A 26,293-nucleotide genomic window follows, 5' to 3' on the forward strand; every position below is an offset into this window, starting at 1 on the left:
GGTGTGCACTGCTGTGTTCTGCCTCACTGAGTTGTTCAGGTATGATGTACTCAGCACAAGCTTCCTGTCGGCCCGGAGGTGGGGGTGCGGGGCCTGTCACGGAACGTCAAAACAAACGGCCTGCCGGGGCCGCCCAAAAGTCGGGCGTGAGGGGCGCGTCCACTAATGGAACGCCTCTCGCTTCCCAGATCGAGGGCCACGTGGTCAGGAGAACCTCGTCCCTTCCGGTCACACTTTGCCTATCGGCCGGCCTCGAAGACCGAAATTGTGACGGTGTCACCCGAAAAATTTGAAATTACGAAATTTGAAAAAATTTGAAAAAAAAAATTACGGAATTTCAAGTGGCCCAATATCTGAAAATGTTCGCAACATATTAATGTACATTTGTGCCAAATTTGGTGCTTGTTTCACAAAATGCACAATTCTTTTGAATATTTGGGCTAAGCCGCCCCACTATAGGTATAACAGTATTGGTCACATGACTTTGTTTGTGATTAACATGAATTGAACCGTCATTCATTTATAATTTGAAATTTTTAGGATACACCAGCTTTTCTTCCATTTTACAGACAAATAGGCATTAAATATAATTGTACCATCATATTTTTAAAAAATGTTTTTTTTTGTATACAACACCGAGGCTCGTGTAAGAGCTAACATTAATGACAAAAAAAACAAACGGACACATAAGACAAAATAAAGGGAGCAGGAGACGAGATGGGGAGAGTGGGAAGCACACAAGTACAACATTTGAGAGCAGGGACATCAGGAGATTTGTGGGAGGGAGAGGGCTTGGGGGAGGAGGCGTTAGAAGGAGGGTGGGGGGTGGGAAAGGTAAAAAACACATGCACACAATTTGTTGATCACAAGGTCTTTTTTCCTTCATGGGATTTTTCGCCATGATGTATTATATATGCACATAAGCAGTACGCATGTTTTTGCTTCATGTACAACACAGGTTATTTTACTTTTGGGAGCGACGAGGCAGCAGTCAGTTGCCTATACACCGCCCAAATAAAGGTATGTGTCAGAAGAATGTGTTGCATGCTTGGAACAGGATTACCCACAGTGTGGATACTCTGCTATGGCATTACTCATCATAAGTCATAAAGATAAGGATACCAATAACATGAAATTTGGACAAAACTTGGTGGACAGGTCGGGTGTGTGACGAGGACTAATCGATTCGATTTTGGTGAAAATCCAGATGTGAGAATTTTTTAAAAAAAAAATCTAAAGTGATTCTTCACCATTGAGAGATAGGGCCAAAAACTATACAACAACAACAACATGCATTTTAAAGGCCATTTTCCCTGCTAGAGCGGGGGTTAGCCTTGCGGTCCCCATGACAATCTTCTCCATTTTGCCCTATTTTCTGCATCTCCTTGTTAACCCCCTTGCCCGCATTTCTTCTTCCACCATCTTTAGCCAAATCTTTCTCGGTCTTCCCCGTCTTCTACTTCCTTCTACATTCATTTCCATCACTCTTCTCAACCAGTCACTTTCATCCTTCCTCAACACATGACCAAACCATCTCAACCTGTTCCTCTTCACAGCATCAATCACAGGCTCTATTCCCATCATCTTTCGCAATTCATCATTTGTCTTCCTCTCTCTCAACGATACTCCGCACATCCGTCGAACCATTCGCATTTCCACCCTTTCCAACCTTCGTTACTGCTCTACGTTCGTTACCCATGTCTCGCTCCCATAAATCATAACACTTCTCACACATGCAGCATACACCTTTCCCTTCAGCTTCAACGACACTCCCCTCATCATCAGCACGCCACTCAATTCCCGAAACTTCTTCCATGCACATCTCACTCGAGCAACCGTTGCCGAGTCTGATCCACCTTCTCCATTCAGCATGTCTCCGAGGTAGCAAAATGTTTTCACACCTTCCAGCTTCACGCCGTCTCCAAGATCCAACTCAACATTTCCTCCATCTGCAGCTCCCTCTGTGCACACCTTATATTTGAATGTAGCTGCCACACTGGTTAATGACCCTCTCAGACCACTACATTTTTGATGAACCCACTCAGCGCACATTGTACACTGAATGGAGTTCACTCCGACACCCTTCCTACACACAGCACAGGGCCACTTCCCAGTTCTTTCCACCTCACCACATGCTTTACCACTTGCCATCACCTTCGTCTTTCCGATATTCACCTTCAGACCTTTTGTCTCCATACATTCCTTCCACGTGTTCATCTTTTCCTTCAGTCCATCCATACTTTCCGCAATCAACACCAGATCATCTGCATACAACAACTCCCACGGTAAACCCTCCTTTACGTTCTGAGCCAGCACCTCCATCACAGCTACAAATAGTAGTGGACTTAGTACCGACCCCTGATGCACTCCCACCTTCACCTCAAACTCACCACTGTTCCCGTCCTTCGTCCTTACAGCTGTGCGCGCTCTTTTGTACATTGCCATCACGACTCTGATCAACCATTCCTCCACTCCTAACTTCCTCAATGCCCATGTCAATACTCTGTGTGGAACCCGATCGAATGCTTTCTCCAGATCAACAAACCCAAGAAACAACTTCTTCCTCTTCTCCATGTACTTCTCCTGCAACTGCCCCACAATGAAAAGCGCGTCTGTCGTTCCTCTTCCTGGCATGAATCCAAACTGCATTTCGTCGATCTTCACTTTCTTCCTTATCCTCCTCTCCAACACCCTTTCCAATACCTTCATTCCATGCTCCAATAACTTTATCGCTCGGTACGAGCCACACTCCAGATGGTCACCTTTCCCCTTGTATAGAGGGACGAGGGTACTCAGTTCCCAATCCACTGGAATGCGGCCTTCTTTCACCACCAGATTACAGATCTCTGTCATTCTCTTCACACCCCAACTTCCTGCTGCCTTTAACATATCTCCCACAACTCCCGTCGGCCCTCCCGCTTTTCTACCCTTCATTGCTTTTATCGCTTCCTCAACTTCGTTCTCAGTTATCTTCTCTGCCGGTCCTAAAACTGGGTTACTCTCTATGTTGCCACCCCATTCATTCTCTGTATTCAACAGCATTTCCATATATCTTTTCCATCTTCCTTTAATTCCATCTGGGTCGACAACGATTTGTCCCACTTCATCCTTCAAGCAACTCACCCCCATCACATCACACCTCTCTTTCGCTATCTGCTTTGCAATCCTGAATACTGCTTTCTGACCCTCTTCCGAATCCAAGCGTTCTCCGAACATTTTCCTACATGCCTCCTGCGCCTTTGCTACCTCTTTCTTTGCAGCCTTCCTGGCTGCCTTATAACTTTCATGCTCTGCTGTTTCTGCTCCCGTACCCTTCGCCTTCTGCCACTCCTTGAACTTCTTCCTCTTCTTGTCAATCCTCTTTCCAACTTCATCATCCCACCACCATGTTTCCGAGTGCCTCGGTGGTCCTTTTATCCATCCACATACCTCACGAACGGCTCCCAACAGACTAGCTTTCATTGACATCCAACCACTTTCCAGCTCAACCACATCATCCTCGACCCTACTCTGCCTCTCTTTTAATGCCTCCCTTACTGTCACCTCTTTCAACCTCCACACCTTCATTCTCGGTTGGTACTTCACCCGCCGAGCTCTCCTCGCACCTTTCACCCTTACGTCGCAGACAACCAAGTGGTGCTGTGAAACAACCTCCTCCCCCGGGATCACCTTTGTGTCCCGGAGGTGTCCCCTATCTCGCCTACGCACCATCAGGTAGTCAACGGTTGTCGTCGACCCACCTGACGTGTATGTAACAAGCTTATTATCCTCTTTCTGGAACTGAGTATTACAAATCAACAAATCAGCTCCATCAGCAAACTCCAAAATCCTTTCACCTTCTCCATTTCTCACACCATATCCGTAACCCCCATGAACTCCATCAAAACCATCCATACTCCTTCCCACATGTCCATTTAGGTCTCCTCCTCCCACAACAACTTCCTCATCTTTCACGTTTTCCATCAGCTTCTCTATCGCACACCAGAACTTGTCCTTCTCTTCATCGCTTCGACCAACCTGCGGAGCATATCCCGAGATGACGTTCACCAAAACTATACGTAGAACGATATTTGAAAAAGTTGTGGACGAGTTTTGACAAAACTTGGTGGATGAGTTGGTTAGGTGACAACAACAAGCAGATCAGATTTTGGTTCAGGTATGGATCCAGATATGGCCCATCAGTGGGATACAAAACGTAAACTGTTCACCTGGCGGAGGTATGCTCTCAACTGAGTGTCGTTCTAGTTCTTGCATGGATTTTCAATGCCCAAAATTAGAAAAACGCTTTCTGCTGCCTACCACAGAATTAGCCTCTGACATGGAGTTTGAACACGTTGTTTATTGTTCCATGCTAGCAAGAGTATTTAGGAAAGGAGAGAGGTGGAAGAAGAGTTGAAGAAACACATTCCAAAGGCAGTGTTCTTGGCCCCATCCTATTCCTAATCTTCTTCAATGATCTCACTGACTCTCTGGAAAATAATCTTCATCTTTTTGCTGATAACTCCACTCTCTGCCGTGACATCCTTCCTCCTTCTGCCAGACTGGCAGCAGCCTCTTTCTGCCCTCTCCTCAGACCTTGACAAAATCACATGATGGTGAAACGCACAGATAATGTCCTTCAATCCTGACAAATCTCTCTCTCTCTCTCTCTCTCTCTCTCTCTCTCTCTGAAAGGGCCATTCTGCAACCCTCCCATTTACTTTCCCAACAGCCCTCTCAGAGATTCATTCACTCAATCTGTTGGGTCTCGCTCTCAGCCACTCTCAGCCACATTTCAAAGTTGGCCTCCAAAGCCAGATGGCGACTGGGCATCCTTCATTGTGCTAGATCATATCCACCTACAAGGCTTTCATCTACAGCTTGATGGAGCACTGCCCTCTCCTCAGGGCTGGCTCCCCTGCCTCACATCTTGCTCACCTTGACACTGTGGAAACCAAAGCTTTCAAGATCATTGGAATCTCTCGCGATGAAGCTGTCATTGGGCCGATCACTTCGCCATCGCCAACAGGTTGCTGGTCTCTGTGTTTTCTTATGCCTCATTTCTGATCTTGCTCCCTCTGCCCTCTGTGAGCTCTGTCCCCTCAAGTATCTTCTGGATGCATGCAATCCACAAGCAACGCCTTCTAGTGAAACTGTCGAAGTCCAGAACTACTGCTCACCTCCACTCATTTCTTCCTCTTTTTTCCCACCTGTGCAATCACCTTCTATTCTTTTCGATGCAATTCTTCCCTGCGGGTCTTCAGGACAGCCGTTCACCACCACCTCAGGTCATCCCCAATCCAAAGTCATGATCATTTCTACACCCGTTAAACCATCCCCACCCCTCTCAAAATTTTGCTTATGTATACATCTTTTTCACCTTTTGTATTCTCCTCTACCCCTCATTATTACCTGCATCCCTTGTTTGTCTGTCTCTGTCTACCTTCTCCCTCCACCATGCTATTGGTGTTTCCCCTTTCTCCTGCTGTTCCCTTTGTTATGTTGTGTCCTGATGTGTTATGTGTCCTAGCTCTTCCACGAGCCGAGACCAAATGTATAAAAACAAGAAAAAAGTGGAGTCTGTTGTCTGTCGTCGGATTTATTGTTGTGATGATGTTCGCAATGTATGGTATCATGGTAATGATATTCACAAAGGTGAGATACTAAGGCTGGTGCAACAAAGCAGACCTAATTTTGAAAAGGACTCCTCGAAACCATTTCGTTTACATTAAAAAAAAAAAAAATTCCTTTTCATTCTACCTCAAAGTTTTGATCAAACCTCATATACTGTACAATGCAGCTGTAGTTGGTGGGTAATTCTTTTTGCATGTATTTTCACTACCCAAATGTGTTCCAGGCTCGGGCTGGGAAGACACCATGTTAAAGATCAGGGGCTCGCGGCTCAAGGTAGAACCTGAATTTCCTCATGTAGACATTGGTGATGTGCCTTGCATGGTCATCAATGCTTCAGGTGTGTGCTTCTTATTTGCCCCTGGAATTGTAAAATTATTGTTCAACCAATTTGCCTGTAAACTGCATTTTCAACGTCAATTCACGACTCCATTAACTACCAATGTCTCACAAGTATTTGTAAATATTTTGAACCAAAATTTTCTTGGAGAAATTAAACTGTCTTTCCCAATCGATGAGCTTGACTTATTATGTATTTCGAAGACATTTGCTTAACAGATGATTTTGTCATGGAGTATAAAAATGTTTGATGAAGTTCTAAATGCAAAAGGCTGAGTTGAGCATTTTAAGACACGTAATGTGTTGATGTATAGAATACAGTTGATTTGGGTGCAATTTGCAGGAGGTGGGAAAAGGGGCAGACTGGCATTGGGGAGGAGGAATGTGGTGGAGGGGGACATGAGAGAAGTGGGGCTGCAGAAAAAGGATTGCTCGGGATAGAGGGGTGTCTAGAGGAAAAATTAGAGCAGCCGACCTCATTAGAAGGCGAAAGTAAATTCCAGTTTGAAAATGCTTCCATCATTTAAAGATATTTCTTGACGGTACCATTTGAAATATACAACCATGACATCCTAATTGCAAATTGTTTTTGTTCCTAATCACAAGTTTGCTGATCTGAGCTCACGGTGTGCCCCTTGAGCAGATACTGAGATCTCGTGCCGAGTGGGGATGGCCGCAGCAGGGATACGGCCAATCAATATCATGGTTCCTCCACTTGGGGGAACAAGGCCAATGGCTGCACACACTTTCTCTTTCACCATGGCCATCTCAAACATCTCCCCCGCCAAAGGTCCCAGTACAGGTAAGTTGAAGACATGATTCAGCTGCTCCTGCAGTCACTGAACAAATAGCGAATGCCAATAATTCCAGATCCCACTCGCATTAAGTAATGAATCATCTGACATTACACATCACGTGATTGGCATTCACCTGGTGAATGTCATTTACTTCACAACATGCTTCAGCAGGACGATTTATCACGTGTTTCCCTCGATTTTGTTCGTCCCATTCCTTTTGAAGTGGAATTCACTGTCATTTTGTGTTCATTGTCATTTTTTTCACTGTCATTTTGTGGAATTTGTTGCACAATTTTTTTGCCACTTTAGTAGATGAATTTGCTGTGAGATCCAACAAAGGAACCGCTTTTACAATTGGTAATAGCAGGGATGGCAATTTTGCAATTTTATAGATTCAGTGCGTGCTGTTTGGGCTCCATGCCAATCAGCCATCAAGAATAATTTGCTTTCTTTCACACAAAAGGGAAATGCTTAGTTCTTGTTTCTCATTTTTAGCTCACCTGGAACGAAGTTCAGGGGAGCTTATGCAATGGTGCATCGTCAGTCCGTCCTTCAGTCCGTAAACACTTGCAACTTCTTATCTGAAACTGCTGAAGGGATTGTGACCAAACAAATTATATTTGTTGTGTTGCGGCTAAATTTTGTTCACGGCATTAAAATAATCGGAGTCATCGTCAGTCCTCAAAATAGGTATTTGCTTTCTTCTCTGAAACTACACACACAATTTTGATGAAACTTGACCACAACCTTCACCACCCGTGATATATCAAAGTTTGTTCATGGCATTAAATAAATCTGCGCCTTTGGGGTCTCTGGGGGGCGGGGGGGGGGGGGGTTGCCCCCCAAAATAGGTATTTGCTTTTTCCTCTGAAACTACACACACAATTTCGATGAAACTTGACCACAACCTTCACCACCCGTGATGTACCAAAGTATGTTCATGGCATTAAAAAAAATCTGCCCCCTTGGGGTCTACGGGGGGGTTGCCCCCCCAAAATAGGTTTTTGCTTTCTTCTCAGAAACTACACATGCAATTTCGATGAAACTTGACCACAGCCTTCATCACCCATGATGTACCAAAGTTTCTTCACGACATTAGAAAAATTGTGGACTGAGGCAGTATACGGTGTTGGGTTTAAGTGAGGTTGCCCCTCAAAATGGGTATTTTATTGTTTGTTTGTTTAAAGTCTTATGATTATGTTAGTATGATTCTACATGCTGCCCTGTCTTCCAACAACCATTGAAATTGGTTTAAAATACCTTTCGTCAGTGCAGTATATTGTTTATTCTACCAGGTGAGCGCCAGGGGTATTGCCCCTATGTTTACTCTTAAATGGGTTTATTATTACTCTTAAAAGGGTTTAAGGATGCTGAATGCAAACATGAATGTTACTTGGCTTGAAAAATTAATTCTGCTCACATGCATTGTATGGTTTGGTTTTAATAATGTAATGTACATATATAGGTCTACAATGTGTTATTGTATCTTCCAAGGACATACATGTACATGTGTACCGGAATCCTCTGAAACTACAGGGAAATGATGTGCTAAAATTGTTTATAATACTGCATCAGTAGTGCTTAACTTCCAGATTTTCTTTTTGAAACAATGTTCATTAAATCATTACTGTATTAAAATTGAAGTATACGTTTGAACACTGCATGGCCTGCATGGGGTATCTTGTTCTATCAACCCTCTAGTTTTAGAAGCGTTTGTTTGACTTCTACACACTCCTGAACCGCTGGACGGAATGAGTTGAAAACTGGTGGTTGTACTTGGGGTACTTGTGCAGGCCGATTTTATGGAGTAAAAAAAAAAAAAAAAGAGTCAGAGTTGTGGGGGCTGGATTGGGGGTGGTGGGGGGGGGGGGGGGGGAATGCCCCGATTATCTCTATGTCAAAATGTATGGCATTACGACGTTCCTGGTGGGAAGGCTATTACATATCATTACCAAAATAGGCCAATTTTAGGGGAATGTGGGAATGATCCATCACAAATGAGTGTCAATTTTCCCATTCTACTATATAATAATTGCTAAATGAGTTTTCTGCAGTCATTCACAAGTTTGGAGCTTTCATAGCACTGTGTTTTATTTGTCCATCCATCTGTTTACATGGTAAACTTCCTCTATTAAACTTGGCTGAACGATTCTTTCAATGGTCATTGTTTTGTTTAATTGTTTGAAGCTTGAAAATATTTTGCCCAATTCACACTTTAAGTGGGTCATCATAAAGTCATACAATTTTTTAAAAATAGCCATATTGACCATGACTCAAATGGCTAACCCCGGCTCCAGCAGGGAAATGAATGATCGTTTTAAGGCAATTTTCCCTGCTAGAGCGGGGGTTAGCCTTGCGGGTCCCATGACAATCATGGTTCCCTGTTTGAGGCAATGTTTTTATGGCCAGATGCCCTTCCTGACGCCAACCCTTAGTCGCCTCTTATGATGCGCAGGGATACGGTGTACCTATTCTAAACCGGGGTACACACCGGGAAATACACACCGCTCCAGCAGGGAAAATGGCCTTAAAATGCCTGTTGTTGTTGTTGACTATGACTCAAATACTAAATAGGGAATATTGATCAAAATTGGTGCTTGACTCTCTTCGGTGTATCACAAATGGTCAGATGAACTGTGGGTCCATTTTCTTTTACTTTCAGTATTGAGTTCAGCAACAGTCTTATTCTAATGGCTGTTTCATGATATCTGCTCCTTTTCTTCCCCAAGGTGGCACCTTGCTGACTCTTACTGGACATGGGTTTTGTCCAAATATCACGATCAGAATTGGGACTGGCAAGTGTATGCTACGGATGGTCAACCTCACCACTGTATTCTGCACAACACCTGCTGCTTTGACAGTAATGCCAACATACTCATTAATATGATCATATTTGGTGTATACATTGCTTGTCTTGCATATACCTTCTTTGTCATCACAATTTCTTTCTGTTGACTCATCATACAGTATGATTCGTCAAAAGATAGAAAATGCCAGACATGTTACCACATGAATGAACATGAATGAATGAATGAATGATCGTTTTAAGGCCATTTTCCCCGCTGGAGCAGGGGTTAGCCTTGCGGGCCCCATGACAATCATGGTTCCCTGTTTGAGGCAATGTTTTTATGGCCGGATGCCCTTCCTGGCGCCAACCCTTAGTCGCCTCTTACGATGCGCAGGGATACGGTGTACCTATTCTAAACCGGGGTACACACCGGGAAAACAAAGCCTAAAACTGTAATATGAATACATGCAAAGGAATACCTAAAATGCTCCCTGTAATATGACTGATTCATTTCAATGGGACAGAGCTTACAGGAAGCAGATTGTGTTCCAGATGAAGACACTTGCAACTAAAACGGCACTCAGTAGAGAGCATACCTCTGCCAGGTGAACTGCTTACGTTTTGTATCCCAGAGTAGACCAGAAAATCACAACACAGAAAAACATTTAATCAAAATCATCTTCACAACTTTTTGAGATATCCTGATTTGTATAATTTTGTCCCTATCTCCCAATGGTGAAGAATCACTTAAAAAATTATAGTAGCCGGATCCGAATCCGGATCTTCACCAAAATCTAATCATTTCGGCCTTGTCACATACGCTACATCTCTGCCAAATTTCGTCCGAATCCGTCCACAACCTTTTGAGATATCTTGTTCACAGACAAACAAACAAACAAACAAACAGACAGACAGACAGAAAGACAGACAGACAGGGGTGAAAACATAACCTCCATCCACCTTTGATGATGGAGGTAATGAATACTGGTGAAGACATTTGAATTTTATTGGGTGAAGGAGATGAACTTGTGCATGGGGAATATGGTGAAAATGTCACCAAAGCATTACATAAAAATACATTGAAAAGTAATAGCGCAGTTCATGCTCCACTAATTCTTAGATGTCCATGGTTACTATGATTCGTCAAATCCTCATTATTCCCATTCAGGGTGAAGCCACGATAGTCAACGCGACTGCACGTTGCGGGAATATCACGACAAAAAGTGCATCCTCATTTAGGTTCATATCAGTGATCCCAGCCACCATCATTTCAGTTTCTCCCAGAAAATCCAGTGTTGCAGGTGAGAGCTGATATTTAATGAATCTTCCATCTCCTCCCTTCTAACCTCCCCTCTCTTCCATACCATTTCCTCCCTTCCCCTTTTTTCTAATATTATATCTGTGTTCAGATAAAAAGCTATTGGGAGGGTAAAATTTATATATTTTCTTTCTCTACCTGTGTGTGAAGTCTCGATTCACTGCTTTGTTTGTGGAAGTTAGTGCCACAATAAATTTAGTGGTGTGAATGGCCGTTGCCTTTCAGCAGCTGGTAGGTTTAAATGTAAGGAATGTTTAAAAAGGAACTAAACAAGTTGATCACCTTATAATCCTGGAAGAAATTTAAAGTAGTGGATTTGAAAAAGTAAATTAATTTTGTTATTTCGGACACTTGTTGGAAGTCAGTGGGGGAGCATAAATGGCTGTAAGGACTAGGATAAAAGCATATGTAATCTTACTATTAATTCACCAAATGTCCTTCCGTCCGTTCAAAGGTACCGCAAAAACGGCTCAACCGATCGCAACGATATTTTGGGTGGGCATTCCTGGGACCCCTGGGAGTAAAATAGGCTATATTGTTTTTCCAAGTTTTCCAATTTTCCAGTTTTTCCAAACACGATGGAATAATATTTACCGATATGAACAGTGATGTGGCTTTTGTTGAAATTCTACAAATACTGTTTATTCTACGTACCAGGAGAGAGTAGATCGACTCCTGACGAACTCTTCCTATATAAACGTGCGGCTCCGAAGTAACACGGCAGCATGTGCAAAGTGACTGAGAAACAGGTGTAGCGGCCACTTCCGTGTTACAGATTCGGCGCGCACTCTTCACACATAAACGTGCGATTGAGAAAGACGTGTAGCGGCCGCTTCCGTTTTGCAGAATTCAATCTTTGGCGCCATGTACTGTTTAGGTTTTGATGATTTGCATGTGATATGATTCAACGGATGTTTATATGAATCGTTTAAAATAAAAAAAGCCTTCAATTTCTGATATTTTGCCTTTTCATTTGGGCTTCCCAATTGAAGCCCCACCCATAGGGCGGGTACCATTGCTAGTTGGAATAATTAGAAAAAGTTAGAGGCGGTATCCTAACAAACAAGTATTTGCCAAGGGTAGAGTCGGCAAGAGTGTATTTAACCTGCCTAAGACCAGCTCTATTTTATGATAGTGAAACTTGGGCCCTGATAATGGAAAATGAAAGAATAGAAAGAACAGTGATGCATATGTTAAGATGGATGTATGGCATTTTATTTTGAAAGATAAATGGCAGAGTGAAGATCTTAGAAATACGTTAATACTTTGCATTTTCGAGATTGAATTGAGAATTGAAAAAGTGAAGACTTACTGTCGATGGTTCTGTCATGTAGCTGGAAGTATAGAGGATGAACATATTTAAAAGATAGCAAGTTTTGAAGCAAATTGAAAAAGACAGAGCCATGCGAAAGAAGACAGGGCGAGGAAGATATGAACGACGACATGAAAAGATTGGTCTGAAGAAAGAAGATGCAAATGAAAGAACCAGATTGAAATGTGGCATCAATCTATGAACCATCTAAAATAGGGGGAAAGGTCATTAAATGAATGTGATGATGATGCCTGTGTGGAATAATATGAAATGTTCAAATTGCACTTTTTCCCTTTGGTTTGGGTTTGTAAGAAGTAAACCCTGACTTGAGTTAATGAGGGGAGAGGGAGCTGGGTGGGGGAGTGGGAGAGGGTTTGGGGATGCGTGGTGGGAGCATCCTCATTATTGCTGCTGTTCATTGTAGCTGTTCCATTGGAATCTGTCTTAACTCAGCCAGGTCACCTCGGTTTGAATGAATGTTTGAAGGAAGATTTCTTCATCATGCTTCCACACCGGTTGTGGAAAATATAGGAGACTAGAAAGTAAAATTAGATGCGAATGCATTAATGGATACACCTATGTCCATTGCCCACGTTAGATGCCAACCCACTGTTATGTTTGATCTCATTTAAAGGTCATATGAAAAATAAAAGTCCAGAGAGAGAAAGAGAGAGAGAAAGAGAGAGAGAAAGAGAGAGAGAAAGAGGGAGAGAAAGAGAGAGAGAAAGAAAGAGAGAGAGAGAGAGAGAAAGAGAGAGAGAAAGAGAGAGAGAAAGAAAGAGAGAGAGAGAGAAAGAGAGAGAGAAAGAGAGAGAGAAAGAAAGAGAGAGAGAGAGAAAGAGAGAGAGAAAGAGAGAGAGAAAGAGAGAGAGAAAGAGAGAGAGAGAAAGAGAGAAAGAGAAAGAGAAAGAGAAAGAGAGAGAAAGAGAAAGAGAAAGAAAGAACAGATAAGTAGAAAGAGAATATCAGATCCTTCCAACTGAAATTGTGGTCTGCAAAATGATTTGCAAAGGGCACATGATTTTTGACCTGTTCAATCTTAAACTGAATCGGTTCATTTCTTTATTACATATGTTTGTAATACATATTACATATTACATATGTCCATATGTTTGTCAAGTATGGTTGATATATTTTGAGTGTTTCAAGAGTTATTGCAGTAACACAGATTTTCAATTAAAGGGCACTTGACTGTAGGCCTTTGACCTTTTGAACCCCAAATTTAACAAATTCGTACTTTTATTACAGTCCATAGTTATGCCAAGTTTTGTCAACATCTCTTCAGTGGGTTCACAAGTTATTGTGGTAACTAAAATCTGTTACTTTCAGCTGAAGGTTACATGACCTTTGCCCCTTTGAATCCCAAATCGAATTACTTCATCTTTGCATCGTAATACACTTTTTACCAAGTTTGATAAAAAAATACCTTCAGTGGTTAACAGGTTATCGTGGTGACAAAAATTGATAGTAGACAGACATACAGATGGACAGCCGGACGGACAGCCAGAAGGACAACCCAAAAATATAATGCTACTTCTGCGGCGGAGGAATAACAAAAAATCCGAGCCGAAGTCAAAACTCTCATTCTTTCGCTTTCTGGCTTGATGAAGATTATTCTGCATCATGGATGCTTTTCATACCGTCTTGATGGCCTGAAATTATCTAAATTTGCTCCGGATTCCTGATGCAACAGCTGGGAGTTGCTCATTTCGCCACAGACTTGGCGGAGTGGAATGATTTCATTTTTCAATGTCTTAGCAACATGGAAATTGTTCATTTTCTGAAATGCAAGTTGTTTTTGTTGATCTTTAAAATAGATCTTTCAAAAGTATTTTGGAATGATTTCCAGGAGCCAAAGTATTTTGTGGTTCATTATACTGAAGTGCTAATTCGTCGTTATAATTAGCAACTGATCACTATAAAAACCACCTTTAGAGGCCATTTTTTCCCCGCAAGCGGGGGTTGGCCTTTTTCGGGGACCGTGGTTGTTGTTGTTTTTCGGTCCCCTATTTGAAGCAATGTTTTACAGCCGGATGCCCTTCCTGACGCCAACCCTTTTTGCCGCCTTTAACGACAACCAGGGAATTCACCAGTGAACTGGTACTCAATTAGCCGACCTCGGAAGGATGACAGGCTGAGTCAACCCCCCTGGCGTTAATTCAGCGATCGACCGGGATTCGAACCCAGGATCCTAGGATCCTAAGCTGGCACCCTAGCCGCTAGCCCAACACCAGGGTTTTAAATTGATCCAACTGATCACTATAGTCATTGTATATTGTGCCAAATTAGTTGTACCAGGACACGACTGTAGAACCCAGCATTGTATTCATATATTTTTGCACCTGTTATGAAATCACCTGAAGTTTTTTTTTTTTTACAATTACTTTAAGCTTATGGAGAAGCATGTACATATATTACTTACAACTGGAGGACATTTTGTAGAAATCGGTATACTTTTACAAAAATTACAAGGATAGTAGACAATGGATACACACAATGTGTTCTATGGAATTTGAACTTAGGTTCCCCTCATCTGTGGTTGTGGTCCTCATCTGTTTACTGCTCCAATTGACTATCACGTTGACGATCATGGAGCGGCTTGCGTGCCCCGATGACCCAATGAGCTATACTGGACACTGGGACAGGTCAGAGGGTAGGGGACAGACAAAGTATGGTCAAAACTTTGAGACGTAAACCTCAATGCCAGGAATCCTGATGTCGGCAGCAGGGCCTCACCAGTTGATATGGCGAAGAAGAAATACTTGTTACCCGGCATTTCAACGATGAAGATCATAAATTCTGACAAAAAGTATACTGCGTACTCTTGTGGAACTTGCGACCACATCTTATTATAATAGAGCAAACGTATATGGTAATGTATGTCGTTATGTTTATATGCGACGAAAACGTCTTCTTCTTCTTCAAATAAATTTAACACCCTCCTAATTACGTTTAGACTGCTGAAACCCCTCAGACCTTTGACGACCCTTTAATTCCCCAAGACCCTTAAGACCACCAAGACCCCTGAAGACCCAAATTACCCTTAAAGACCCAAAACACCCCGAAGACCCAAAATACCCTGAAGACCCAAAACACCCAGAGTGGTCGTCACCCTGAGTTGTGCACCACGTGCCATGTGTTTAAGTACCTTCCGAAGGTGGAGGTGATGGGTCATCTCAGCATCTGCAAATTGCAGCCACATGAAGCTTCTTGGAGGATAGTTGTAACACCCGGAATTTGTCATTTGTTCATGATGCCGGCGATAACTCGCCTGCTCTTCGTCAAAGGCATGGTATTTTTCAGCATCAGACTGCTTTACATCTTGCTGCAGCCCAGCACAAAACGAGGGGTTGATGTTGAGCGAAGATAATGTGAGAGGAGAAGCAGAGATCGAGAAACTAGGGGAATCTAGAAAAAGAAAAAAAGCATTCGATTTGTCGATATATTATGTCCGCTATTTTTGAGTACGTATTAAGTTTATGGCATTCAAGATTACATCTTATTATAATAGAGCAAATGTATATGGTTATGTATGTCGTTATTGTCCCCCGTCGCACCGCGGAGCGAAAGGGGGACTATGGTTTTCCCCTCCGTCCGTGTGTCAGTGCGTGCGTGCGTGCGTACGTATGTGCGTGCGTGCGTAAGCGAAGGACCGAATTCTAATTTGGTGTGTGGGTGCAACCCACGTCAAAATCCAAGATGGCCGCCGCCATGTATGTCTGATGCCATGTATGTCTGAACCTTGTGAGCGGAATATCTTGAAAAAATAAGCGAAGTACCAACTTCTTATCTGGTGTGTGGGTGTATCTACGCATAAGGGAGAACGCTATTGAAAATTGGGTCGCCACATTAAAATCCAAGATGGCCGCCACCATATATATGTCTGAACCTTGTGAGCAAAATATCTTGAAAAATAAACGAACTACTAACTTCTAATCTGGTGTGTGTGTGTATCTACGCATAAGGGAGAACGCTATTGAAAATTTGGTCGCCACGTCAAAATCCAAGATGGCCGCCTTGCGTCTTCCACTTTGTCAATTCACATCACTTCACCGACGGGGGACCTCGGCGTAACGCTTGTGTTTGTATGCGACGAAAACGTCTTCTTCTTCAAATAAAATTAACACCCTCTTAATTAACCCTCTTAATTGCGTTAAGACTGCTGAGACCCCTCAGACCTTTGATGACCCTTTAATTCCCCCAAGATCCTTCAGACCACCAAGACCCCTAAATACCCTGAAGACCCCAAAGACCCCGAAGACCAAAGACCCAAAATACCATTCAAGGCCCTGAGGCTCAAAAAGACCCTGAATATCCAAAAACCCAAAAGACCCCGAAGACACAAAACACCCAAAAGACCCCGAAGACCCAAAACAGCCCAAAGACCCAGAAGACCCAAAAGACCCCGAAAATCCAAAAGACCCCAAAGACCCAAAACACCCTGAAGACCCAAAACACACTGAATACCCAAAACACCCCGAAGACCCAAAACACCCCGAAGACCCAAAACACCCCAAATAACCAAAACACCCTAAAGACTTTTAAAGACCCAGAGGAAACAAAAGACCCTTAAGACCCAAAAGCCTCTGAAGACACCGAAGACCCAAAAGACCCTGAAAACCCAAAAATCTCAAATACCCTTAAAGGCCCAGAGGATCCAAAAGACCCTGAAGACCCAAATGGCCTTGAAGACCCAAAACACCATGAAGACCCAAAAGACACCGAAATGGTCAAAGATGCCTACCCCTCTGAAACGACGTGTGTTGAGGCGTGCCTAGTCACGCTAGTGAATATAATTAGCAACCGAAAGACACAATGTCCGATCGAGATCGACCCGATGATGATGTGGTTGTGGTTGGCAGCTATGGTTTAGAAGGGAACAATACTCAGATGGGAACTCAAACTCCTGGGTCTCACAGAGTCCAGTAGCACCTGGGTCTCACGATCAGCTATGGTCTTTCTTGAGCAAACCACATTTCAAAGTTGGCCTCCACAACCCGGTCGCCAACTGGAAATCCTGCATCATCCAAAGTCCTAGCTTGGTGCACCTACCCACATACAAGCCTTCCAGCTACAGCTTGAAGGAGTACCTCCTCCCTAAGCCCACCATTTCCAAATTTTTCCTTCCTGAGAGTTTGCTTCTGCATCCATCTTTTCCACCCCATGCTTCCTTCCCTACCCCTCATTCCTCCCCACACCCATTATTTCTCCAGGACTGCCTCTTGCACATAACCCCCACTGTTGGTGTTTCCAACTCTCTCTACTGTTCCTTTTGGTCTGTTGCATCCTGATCCGTTCAGTGTTCTAGCTCCTCCACGGGTATTGACTCTGTATTCAAAAAATTTAATAACTGGCCAATCAAGAACACTTGACTAAAACTGCAATTTAGGATTGTATCGCAAAAGTGCACCTGACTTTATGCTTCAGAAAAATGTCTGAATGGGATGCAGAATCCTCAACGACAAGCTTTTCTTGGCATGCAAGTCAAACAGAATAAGACATGGATTTTGCATCCTCAATGCCAACATTACAACAGCAACAAACATTTTCCAAACAAACAAGCTGTTTAAAAAAAAAAGTTTAATAAATATATGTGATATATTGCAGATAAGATTGTAGATTGTCTTCTTTGGATAGTCATGTCTTAGATTCTGTGTTTCTTCATTCAGGTGGAGGAAATCTCACGTTGATGGGTGTTGGGTTTGGAGAAGATGGGGCAGTGACCGTTGCAGATGCAGCTTGCCCTGTGCTGGTTTGGTCCAATGAAAGTGTGATATGTCAGCTGCCAAGTCTTCCTCCAGGCCTCCATGTGGCTCACCTCACCATTGGCCTGAATGGCTATGCAAAAACTGCGTACGAATGGGAAATCTAAGGAGTTAGAAATGCACTCTAACAAAAGACCATCAGAATTATGGAAAGCTTCATGGTACTCAAGTTTTGGTAACTTATAAGACAATGGGGCAGCCTGTAATCTCTATTCTTTGAAAGTTCCTGTAAAAACTCAAAATGAGAAAAACCTGAAAAAATATCACGTACATTACTTCAACAGCAAGCCGGCAGCAAGGAATCATACTGAAACCAGAGTAATTTCAAAGTGTCAGGTTTTACATGTTAATTGCAATTTTCCTCAAGCAAGTTTAAGCATTTTGAACAGTCATGGAAATCAAACACAAATACAGCTAAGTGGAAAGTAGTGCCACAAGTAAAGTATTACAAGTAAAGTAATAACTTAAGACACTGTGCCATCGGAACATACAGTGCCTTCAGAAAGTATTCACACCCCGAGACTTTTTCACATTTTGTTGTGTTACAGCCTGAATTTAAAATGGGTTGAATTGAGATTTTTGTCACTGAACTACGCATAATACCCCATAATATCAAAGTGGAATTATTTTTTTTATAAGTTTTTACAAACTAATTAAAAATGAAAATCCTAAATGTCTTGAGTCAATAAGTATTCAACCCCTTTGCTATGACACTCCAAATTCAGCTCAGGTGCATCCAATTTCCATTGATCATCCTTGAGATGTCTCTACGACTTGATTGGAGTCTACCTGTGGCCGAGTCAATTGGTTGGACATGATTTCGAAAGAAACACACCTGTCTATATCCCACAGTTGACAGTGAATGTCAGAGAAGAAATTCTACCATGAAGTCCAAGGAACTGTCTGTAGAACTCTGAGATAGAATTGTGAGGAGGCATAGATCTGGGGAAGGGTAAAAAATATCTCAATTTAATTCATTTTAAGCTCAGACTGTAGTGCAACAAAATGTGAAAAAAGTCGAGGGGACTTTCTGAAGAAACTGTATGCATCAGAAATAGGCCCCAAAACATGATATTTTGCTTGGGAGGAAAATTAACTGCTTTCCTCCCATCTCTGAAGTGATTGATTCATTGTGTGAACATCATGAAAATCAATGTGGAGAAACTCCATGGATGTGCAAATAGTTTTCACATTGTTTAAGCTCATTGCATATAGCACCGGCATCTCTACCCAAGCATATATGATACACATTTACATGAAGAGAATTGGGGTCCTCTACATACCCTGAACACCTGGAACTATGTTTTTTCAATGCCGAAAACCTTCCTGTGCACACCCTGATTACAAACCATGGGTTAAAGAAAAATTGCTCAGGAGTGCATTGAAGAAAAATGTACTGGAATGTTTTGTTACTAGTGAAGAACACATCCTTACATATGGATTATTTCCCCCAGAATTATTGGTGGTATAATTTGTAATACGCATATTCACCACCAGGAGTGCCATTAAACAATGCACATTTGCATGGAGATAATTGGGGTCTTCCCCTCACCCTGAACCCCTGGAAGTAAGTTTTTTTAAAAAATTTATTTATTTATTTTATTTAAATCCCCTAAAGCCCTAAAAACCTTACCATACAGACCACGAGTTTTCAGCTCATACCAACAGGTATAACGAAAATCGAGAAAACCTTGGCATTTGAACATGGTCATTTTGAAGATATCTTTCCCACCAGTGGCTCAGGAACGATTTCTATCAATGAACATTTAAGCATCTGATTTGTTTATTTTCGATAGTTTATTTTCAAAGTACTATGTTACTAAAATGTCACAGTAATGTTTCAGTAACAGTCATAAGCCATATTGCAATACATAACTCATCCGTCCTAATTATAGCTCCTCTGGTCATCATGAGAAGGTGGTGTTCTATGCCAGGGAGGCATGCCAATGTTCAGCAAGGGTTGGCAATTTGATACCTGTATCTTGAAGCATTTCCGAGTTATCGTCTTTTATTTTGTCCCTACAAAAACCCCTTATACTTTAACATGGGTGACTTCGTTGCCATGGAAACAATATTATTCGTCAACGGATTGCCGCCATTTTGTAAATGAGTCAGCTCGCCCCAAGCCCCAACAGAAATCTTGTGTTGTAATAACGATCGGATTTTAAAAAAATCTCTTCGGAATTTGTCCATCTTTTTTTCAACTCATTTGTGTCATGTTTGACGTCATGCAGCACAAACACTTTTGTGGTCATATCCGTTTTATGCAAATTAGGTCACTGCCACCTTGACAGCTTTGACATATATATATATATATATATATATATATATATATATATATATATATATATTGTTACGGAAACGGAGTACGGTGCTCCCCTTGGCGGGAGGGGGGGGGGGGGGGGTTAATCCCCATTCTATTTGCACTGGCCGTCTCCGATCCTGAAGCTACCCCACTCCCCTGTGGGGTGGAATTGCCCGAAGCGATTAGTCAAGGGATTCCCGTACACCTCCGGCAATCCCTCCACAAGGCAGGTGGGTAACTCCGCTCGAAACCACGGACAATATGTTATTTTGCCGAGCGGTTTTAGCAGCCCGCGGTTCGAGCCATTAACAAAAACTAAACCCGATTCATATGAGTTGGCCGAAATCGTGCCACAGGAACTCAATGTGGAAACCTCTAAAATGAACGGATGTGAAGGAAAACAGGCAAAGGTAGGAAGAACACAGGTATTTATTACTAATTATTGTACAAAACCAAAGAAACCAAGGGAGAAGGAAAGAAACGAAAATAACTTACAGAAGAAGAAGAAGACACAGTGCAATTCTTATAACAAGCTTAACTTAAACCCCAGACAACACAGACAGACAGACGACAGTCAGACTTACACGAATGGGGAATGAAGGCAGGAACGAATGGCTGGAAGGGGTGTAAGGTTCAGGTGGGACTGCAGAACGGCTGGGCCGGGAGCGAGCAGCCGCCGACTCTCCACCCTCGGGTCCACACCGCCGGGATGCTCGCAGCAACGCGTCGGAGCTTGTCGTGGCAAGGCTTGTTGGAACAGCGTCTCCCTTGAACTCGTACTCCCGCAGTTTGCGCGTCTCTCTTGACAGGACTCTCGATTCGGGCTCCTTCAACTCTCTCGTCCTTCACACCTCTCTTGAAGCAGTCCCTCTCAGCCTCCTTTTATGAGGGGCGTGGCGATCAAACCGCCAGCCTTTTGGAAACGCCCATCGGTGAGCTCGCCTCGGCCTTGATTGGTCGCGAGGGCTCACCGATCCCACCCCTTGATGAGGCGTTGGCAAAGCCACGCCTTGTTCCTGGCGCTTGGCTGACTCCTCCTCCCGATGACGATGGGCGGGCACGCCCTTCTTCCCCGAGTTAGAGCACATGGCATGGCAGCGAACGCGGTTGGCAATTGCGGTTGGCAATACAATTTCTTGGGCAATTAAAAAGGGATTCTACCTTATTTGATTCGGTGCAATGCAATGAACTAGTGGAAAAACAGAGCCTTATACTGACATAGAATAAAGAAATAACTATTGAGGGAAGCCTATGATTTGCTACGTGTATGCGATGGACAAGCTAAAGGGACGACCTTTGACTTTTACCAATTGATGGAGGTATTTACAAAGAATTACTATTTACAGAGGGTGATATTTATAATAACTACACCAAGTGCAGGGTTTCCCCAAATCCGCAACAATATGTATAGTCAAATGACATTGGCAGCCTCTCTTTTTCCTCCAAAATCCTCTGGTAAAGTTTGACAAAGATAGCTGAAAGCGTTCGCGACTTATCGCACTCACAGACAAACATACAAACGAGACGGACCGACATATGCCAAAAAATTTCAATTGTTTTACAAATTTATTTTCAAATTTTATTTTCAAATTTGATCTATTTTTATTTCATTTTATTTAATTTAATTTAATTTAATTTTTTTTTCAATTTTCGTCGTAACAAAAACAATAAAAGGCACTTCTCGATTTGCAATCATGAAATGAAAACTGCACAGGTGTAAAATGTATGGGAAGTATTTCCCAATGTGTGTAAAATGTATGGGAACAAACTCCCTCACTCTCTTCAATCTCACTCCTCCCTCCAGGTCTTTAAAACAGCTGTTCACCACCATCTATCTATAATTCCAGTAATCTCTGTGTGTATGTGTGTGTGTATGTATGCGACAACGATTTCTCGACAACTACCGGTCCGATATACTTGAAACTTGCCAGGTATATTGCTGGGGACCCGAGGATGTGCCTTTTCAAGGTTTGAAATTAATCGGACAAGTACTTACCGAGCTATGGCGATTTAGCCGTTCGCCGTTCGCTTTGGCGTTGCGAATGGACCAAACCATTGCATGTAAATAGAGGGGGGGGTTCTGTGGTCGTTGCGAATGGACCAAACCATTCATGTAAATAGAGGGGGGGGTTCTGTGGTCGTTACTGCCACGTGGTTTCAAAGCTTTTTTTTGTTGTTGTTGTTTGCACGCATGATTTTTTGCACCCACGTACGGGCACGCCCTAGGATGTTTACACACACACACCCCTACACAAATTTTTTTTTTTTTTTTTTTTTGGCAAGGAACGGGCACCCACGTACGGGCACGTCCTAGCTTATATATAGTACGGGCATGCCCTAGTCTCTTATGATTTTAAAACAGCCCCCATCCAAAACCTTGATCTTTTCTACCCCCGCTAATTTCACCCCAGATACACTTTTTTGAAATGCCAACTTCTTTCCTGGAAGTCCTTGCAGTGTCCTTGTGTTTTATACTTCTCTCACCCCTCCCCCCTCCCCACGCCTCCGCCCCCCCAATCTCTCTCCCTCCCATAGATCTCCCGATGTCCCTGCTCTCAAATGTTGTGTTTATGTGCTTCCCCTTCTTTCCCCATCTTGTCTACTGCTCCCCTTATTATATACTTTGTGTGTCTGTTTGATTTTTTTTTTTTTGTGTGATAAATGTTTCACGAGCCTCGATTCTGTATACAAAAAAAAAATAAAAAACTTCATGTAAGCTAACAGAAAAATTCATTTGATGGGATGCATGTATTGTTTAAAAACAACAACTTTGTTACATTGCAGGGAGTATGGATGCAGAAAAGGTTCGTGAGGTTTTTCTAATTTAATACAAATTTTCTCTCTCGTACGTACGTACGTACACTGTGCACGTAGCCCTGGTGTGGAAAACGTTGTGGAGTATATGCTGGTGGTGAAGGACATGCACCCTCATCTCGGCTCTTTGTATGGTGGGACAAGGTTGACCTTAACCGGAGAGGGTTTCAGCAACAACGCAGCAGAGAACATCGTAACAATTGGTAAGATGCTAATCTGTTAAATTTTTCCACTGAATCCTTACACAGTATGTACTAGTCTTTTGTAATTGGCTTCAAAATTAATCAACAGGCTTAAAGGTCAAAATATTTGAAGTATGAGCATGAAATATTTAACAAAGGCATCATGGGATGCTGGACGTAGGTTTTCAAAATCTGAATTAGGACGGTGTTGGTTTGGTCTGCTTGGGGAGAACAAGGTAGCAATTGCATCGTGTCGATATTCAAAACAAATTGGTGGGAAGCATCTGTGCAACACAAACCAGTAAGTTCAACATCAATGGAAGGGTAGGTGCGTATTTTCAGTTGTCAATCGGGATTCATTAGGCCAACATCTCAAGGGATTTAAATGGTTTTGCTATAAGGTTTGCATAAGATTAAATTAGCGAAGAGGAGAGCATGATAAGTGTGAAAAATAGATTGACAAGTTGCACATACCATTGTCTCAAGAACAGGAAACCGAGTAGCTGTCATAGATCGGGATAGGAGGCAGTGACAAGTTATTTATTGAAGTGGTCAATGTTCTTAAAAAAAAAAAAAGAAGTATACATAGTCACATGAGGACAAGATGAACAGCAGAGAGAGAAAGAGAGAAAAAGAGAGAGAGAGAGAAAGAGAAAAAGAGCGAAAAAGAGAAAGAGAGAGAGAAAAAGAGAAAGAGAGAGAGAAAAAGAGAGAAAAAGAGAGAAAAAGAGAGGAGCATGTTGGTCACCAACAGCAGAGTTGAAGGCCAGGGTACAGGGAGACTGCACAAACAATGAATATGGGGATGAATGGAGGGCAAGAAAGGACAATATTGATAGAGAAGGAAACTCGCAGGATGGAAAAACTGGTAAGTTGGAAGGAGGGCGATTTGGTGGGTGTGGATGTTGGAAGGAGGGGGTGGGGTTAGCGGTGGAAGAAAAGATCATGACTTTGGATTGGGTGATGACGAAGTTGGTGCTGAACAGCTGTGTTGAAGACCTGGAAGGAAGCATGGGATTGAAGAGAATGTCGTACTCGTAGTTTGTTTCCTCGGCAGGAAAAACAGGAACAAATGAGTGGGTGAGCAGTGATCCTGGATTTTGGCAGTTTCACCAGAAGGGGGTTGATGATGGACTGTTTTCACCCAGCAGAAACCTTGGTGGTAGAGGGGACAAAGGACCAAAAGAGCAGAGGGTGCAAGACCAGAGGAGGGAGTCGAACAATGAGTCCACAGAACTGTCTGTAATGGGAAAGTCATATATATATATATATATATGACTATATTTGTCATATATATTTGCCTAACCTGCCTCTATATTTGCATATATATGACTAAGGAAGCACACTAACCCTATGACACTGACGTCATGCATATAAATTATATATATATATACAGTGCATTCAAAAAGTATTCAGACCCCTTCACTTTTTTCACATTTTGTTATGTTGCAGCCTCATGCTGAAATCGTTTAAATTCATTTTTTCCCTCATCAATCTACACTCAATACCCCATAATGACAAAGAGGAAACAGGATTTTAGAAAGTTTTGTTAATTTATTAAAAAGAAAAAACTGAAATATCACATTTACATAAGTATTCAGACCCTTTGCTATGACACTTGAAATTTAGCTCAGGTGCCTCCCATTTGTCTTGATCATCTTTGAGATGTTTCTGCACCTTGATTGGAGTCCACCTGTGGTAAATTCAATTGATTTGACAAGATTTGAAAGGCACACACCTGTCTATATAAGGTCTCACAGCTGACAATGCATATCAGAGCAAAAACCAAGCCATGAGGTCGAAGGAACTTCCTGCAGAGCTCAGAGACAGGATTGTGTCGAGGCACAGATTTGGGGAAGCATACAAAAAAAAATTCTGCTGCATTGAAGGTTCCCAAGAGCACAGTGGCCTCCATAATTCTTAAATGGAAGATGTTTGGAACAACCAGGACTCTTTCTCGAGCTGGCCGCCCGGCCAAACTGAGCAATCGGGGGAGAAGGGCCTTGGTAAGAGAGGTGACCAAGAACCCGATGGTCACTCTGGCTGAGCTCCAGAGATCCTGTGTGGAGATGGGAGAAACTTCCAGAAGGACAACCATCACTGCAACACTCCACCGATCTGGGCTTTATGGCAGAGTGGCCAGACGGAAGCCTCTCCTCAGTGAAAGACACATGAAAGCCCGCTTGGAGTTTGCAAAAAAGCACCTAAAGGACTCTCAGACTGTGAGAAACAAGATTCTGTGGGCTTTCACCCTGAAGACCCAAAACACCCTGAAGACCCCAAAGACCCTTTCGACCCAAAAGACCTTTAAATACCCCGAATACCCAAAACCCCCCAAAGACCCAAAATACCCTTAAAGGCCCAGAGGATACAAAAGACCCTGAAGACCCAAATGCCCCTGAAGACCCAAAACACCATGAAGGCCCAAAAGACCCTGAAGACCCAAAAGACACCAAAATGGTCAAAGATGCCTGTCCCTCTGAAACGACGTGTGGTGAGGTGCGGAGCGTGCCGAGTCATGCTAGTATATATATATATACACATACATACATACATACATACATACATATATACATACTATACTATAGGGGGAGTCTTAATGAGTATATGGCAAATACAGTTTTAGAAGGTATGCCGTTTGTTAAATGTCTTTGTTTTCTTACACTGTTTGCTGACTTGTGACGTACCTTCCTTTAATTCTGCAACAATCATTCAGCACCTGCCAAATGAGCATTAGATAGATAAACGTTACTCTTTCCTCTTGTCGTATGTTTTGTGATTGTGCAGGAACCCTGCGATGTGAAGTGAAGAACTCCTCCTGGTCCCAAGTGGAATGTGATACTCCAAACGTGTCCCAAGAACATATTGTCACGAACTGGGGCAGCCATCCTGGTGCAGTATTGAGTTTTATTTCATCGACTTGCTTGCCTATAGACTGTTTATGTGATGCCTCCTGATAAGGGACATTGCTATGTTGTGGCAAAAGAAAGACTTTTGCAACGAATGACCAACCCCTTGGCTAAAGTGACAGTGATGTCATGACATTGTGATGCAATTGATTTC

General features: G+C 42.6%; 1 protein-coding gene across 1 annotated transcript in view; it reads left to right on the top strand.

Annotated features, from left to right (window-relative positions):
• PKHD1L1 (PKHD1 like 1) overlaps positions 1-26,293 on the top strand; it is a 513,959-nt gene that overhangs the window by 169,953 nt on the left and 317,713 nt on the right. Inside the window, exons 29-35 of the mRNA XM_078766275.1 lie at positions 5,837-5,950; positions 6,593-6,751; positions 9,476-9,606; positions 10,703-10,835; positions 17,834-18,017; positions 23,109-23,251; positions 26,018-26,122. Of these exons, the coding sequence (XP_078622401.1) occupies positions 5,837-5,950; positions 6,593-6,751; positions 9,476-9,606; positions 10,703-10,835; positions 17,834-18,017; positions 23,109-23,251; positions 26,018-26,122 (969 nt within the window). The remainder of the gene's footprint in view (positions 1-5,836; positions 5,951-6,592; positions 6,752-9,475; positions 9,607-10,702; positions 10,836-17,833; positions 18,018-23,108; positions 23,252-26,017; positions 26,123-26,293) is intronic.

The sequence above is a fragment of the Myxine glutinosa genome, chromosome 12 (assembly GCF_964187855.1).
Source record: "Myxine glutinosa chromosome 12, kmMyxGlut1.1, whole genome shotgun sequence".
In the NCBI taxonomy this organism is placed as follows: domain Eukaryota; kingdom Metazoa; phylum Chordata; class Myxini; order Myxiniformes; family Myxinidae; genus Myxine; species Myxine glutinosa.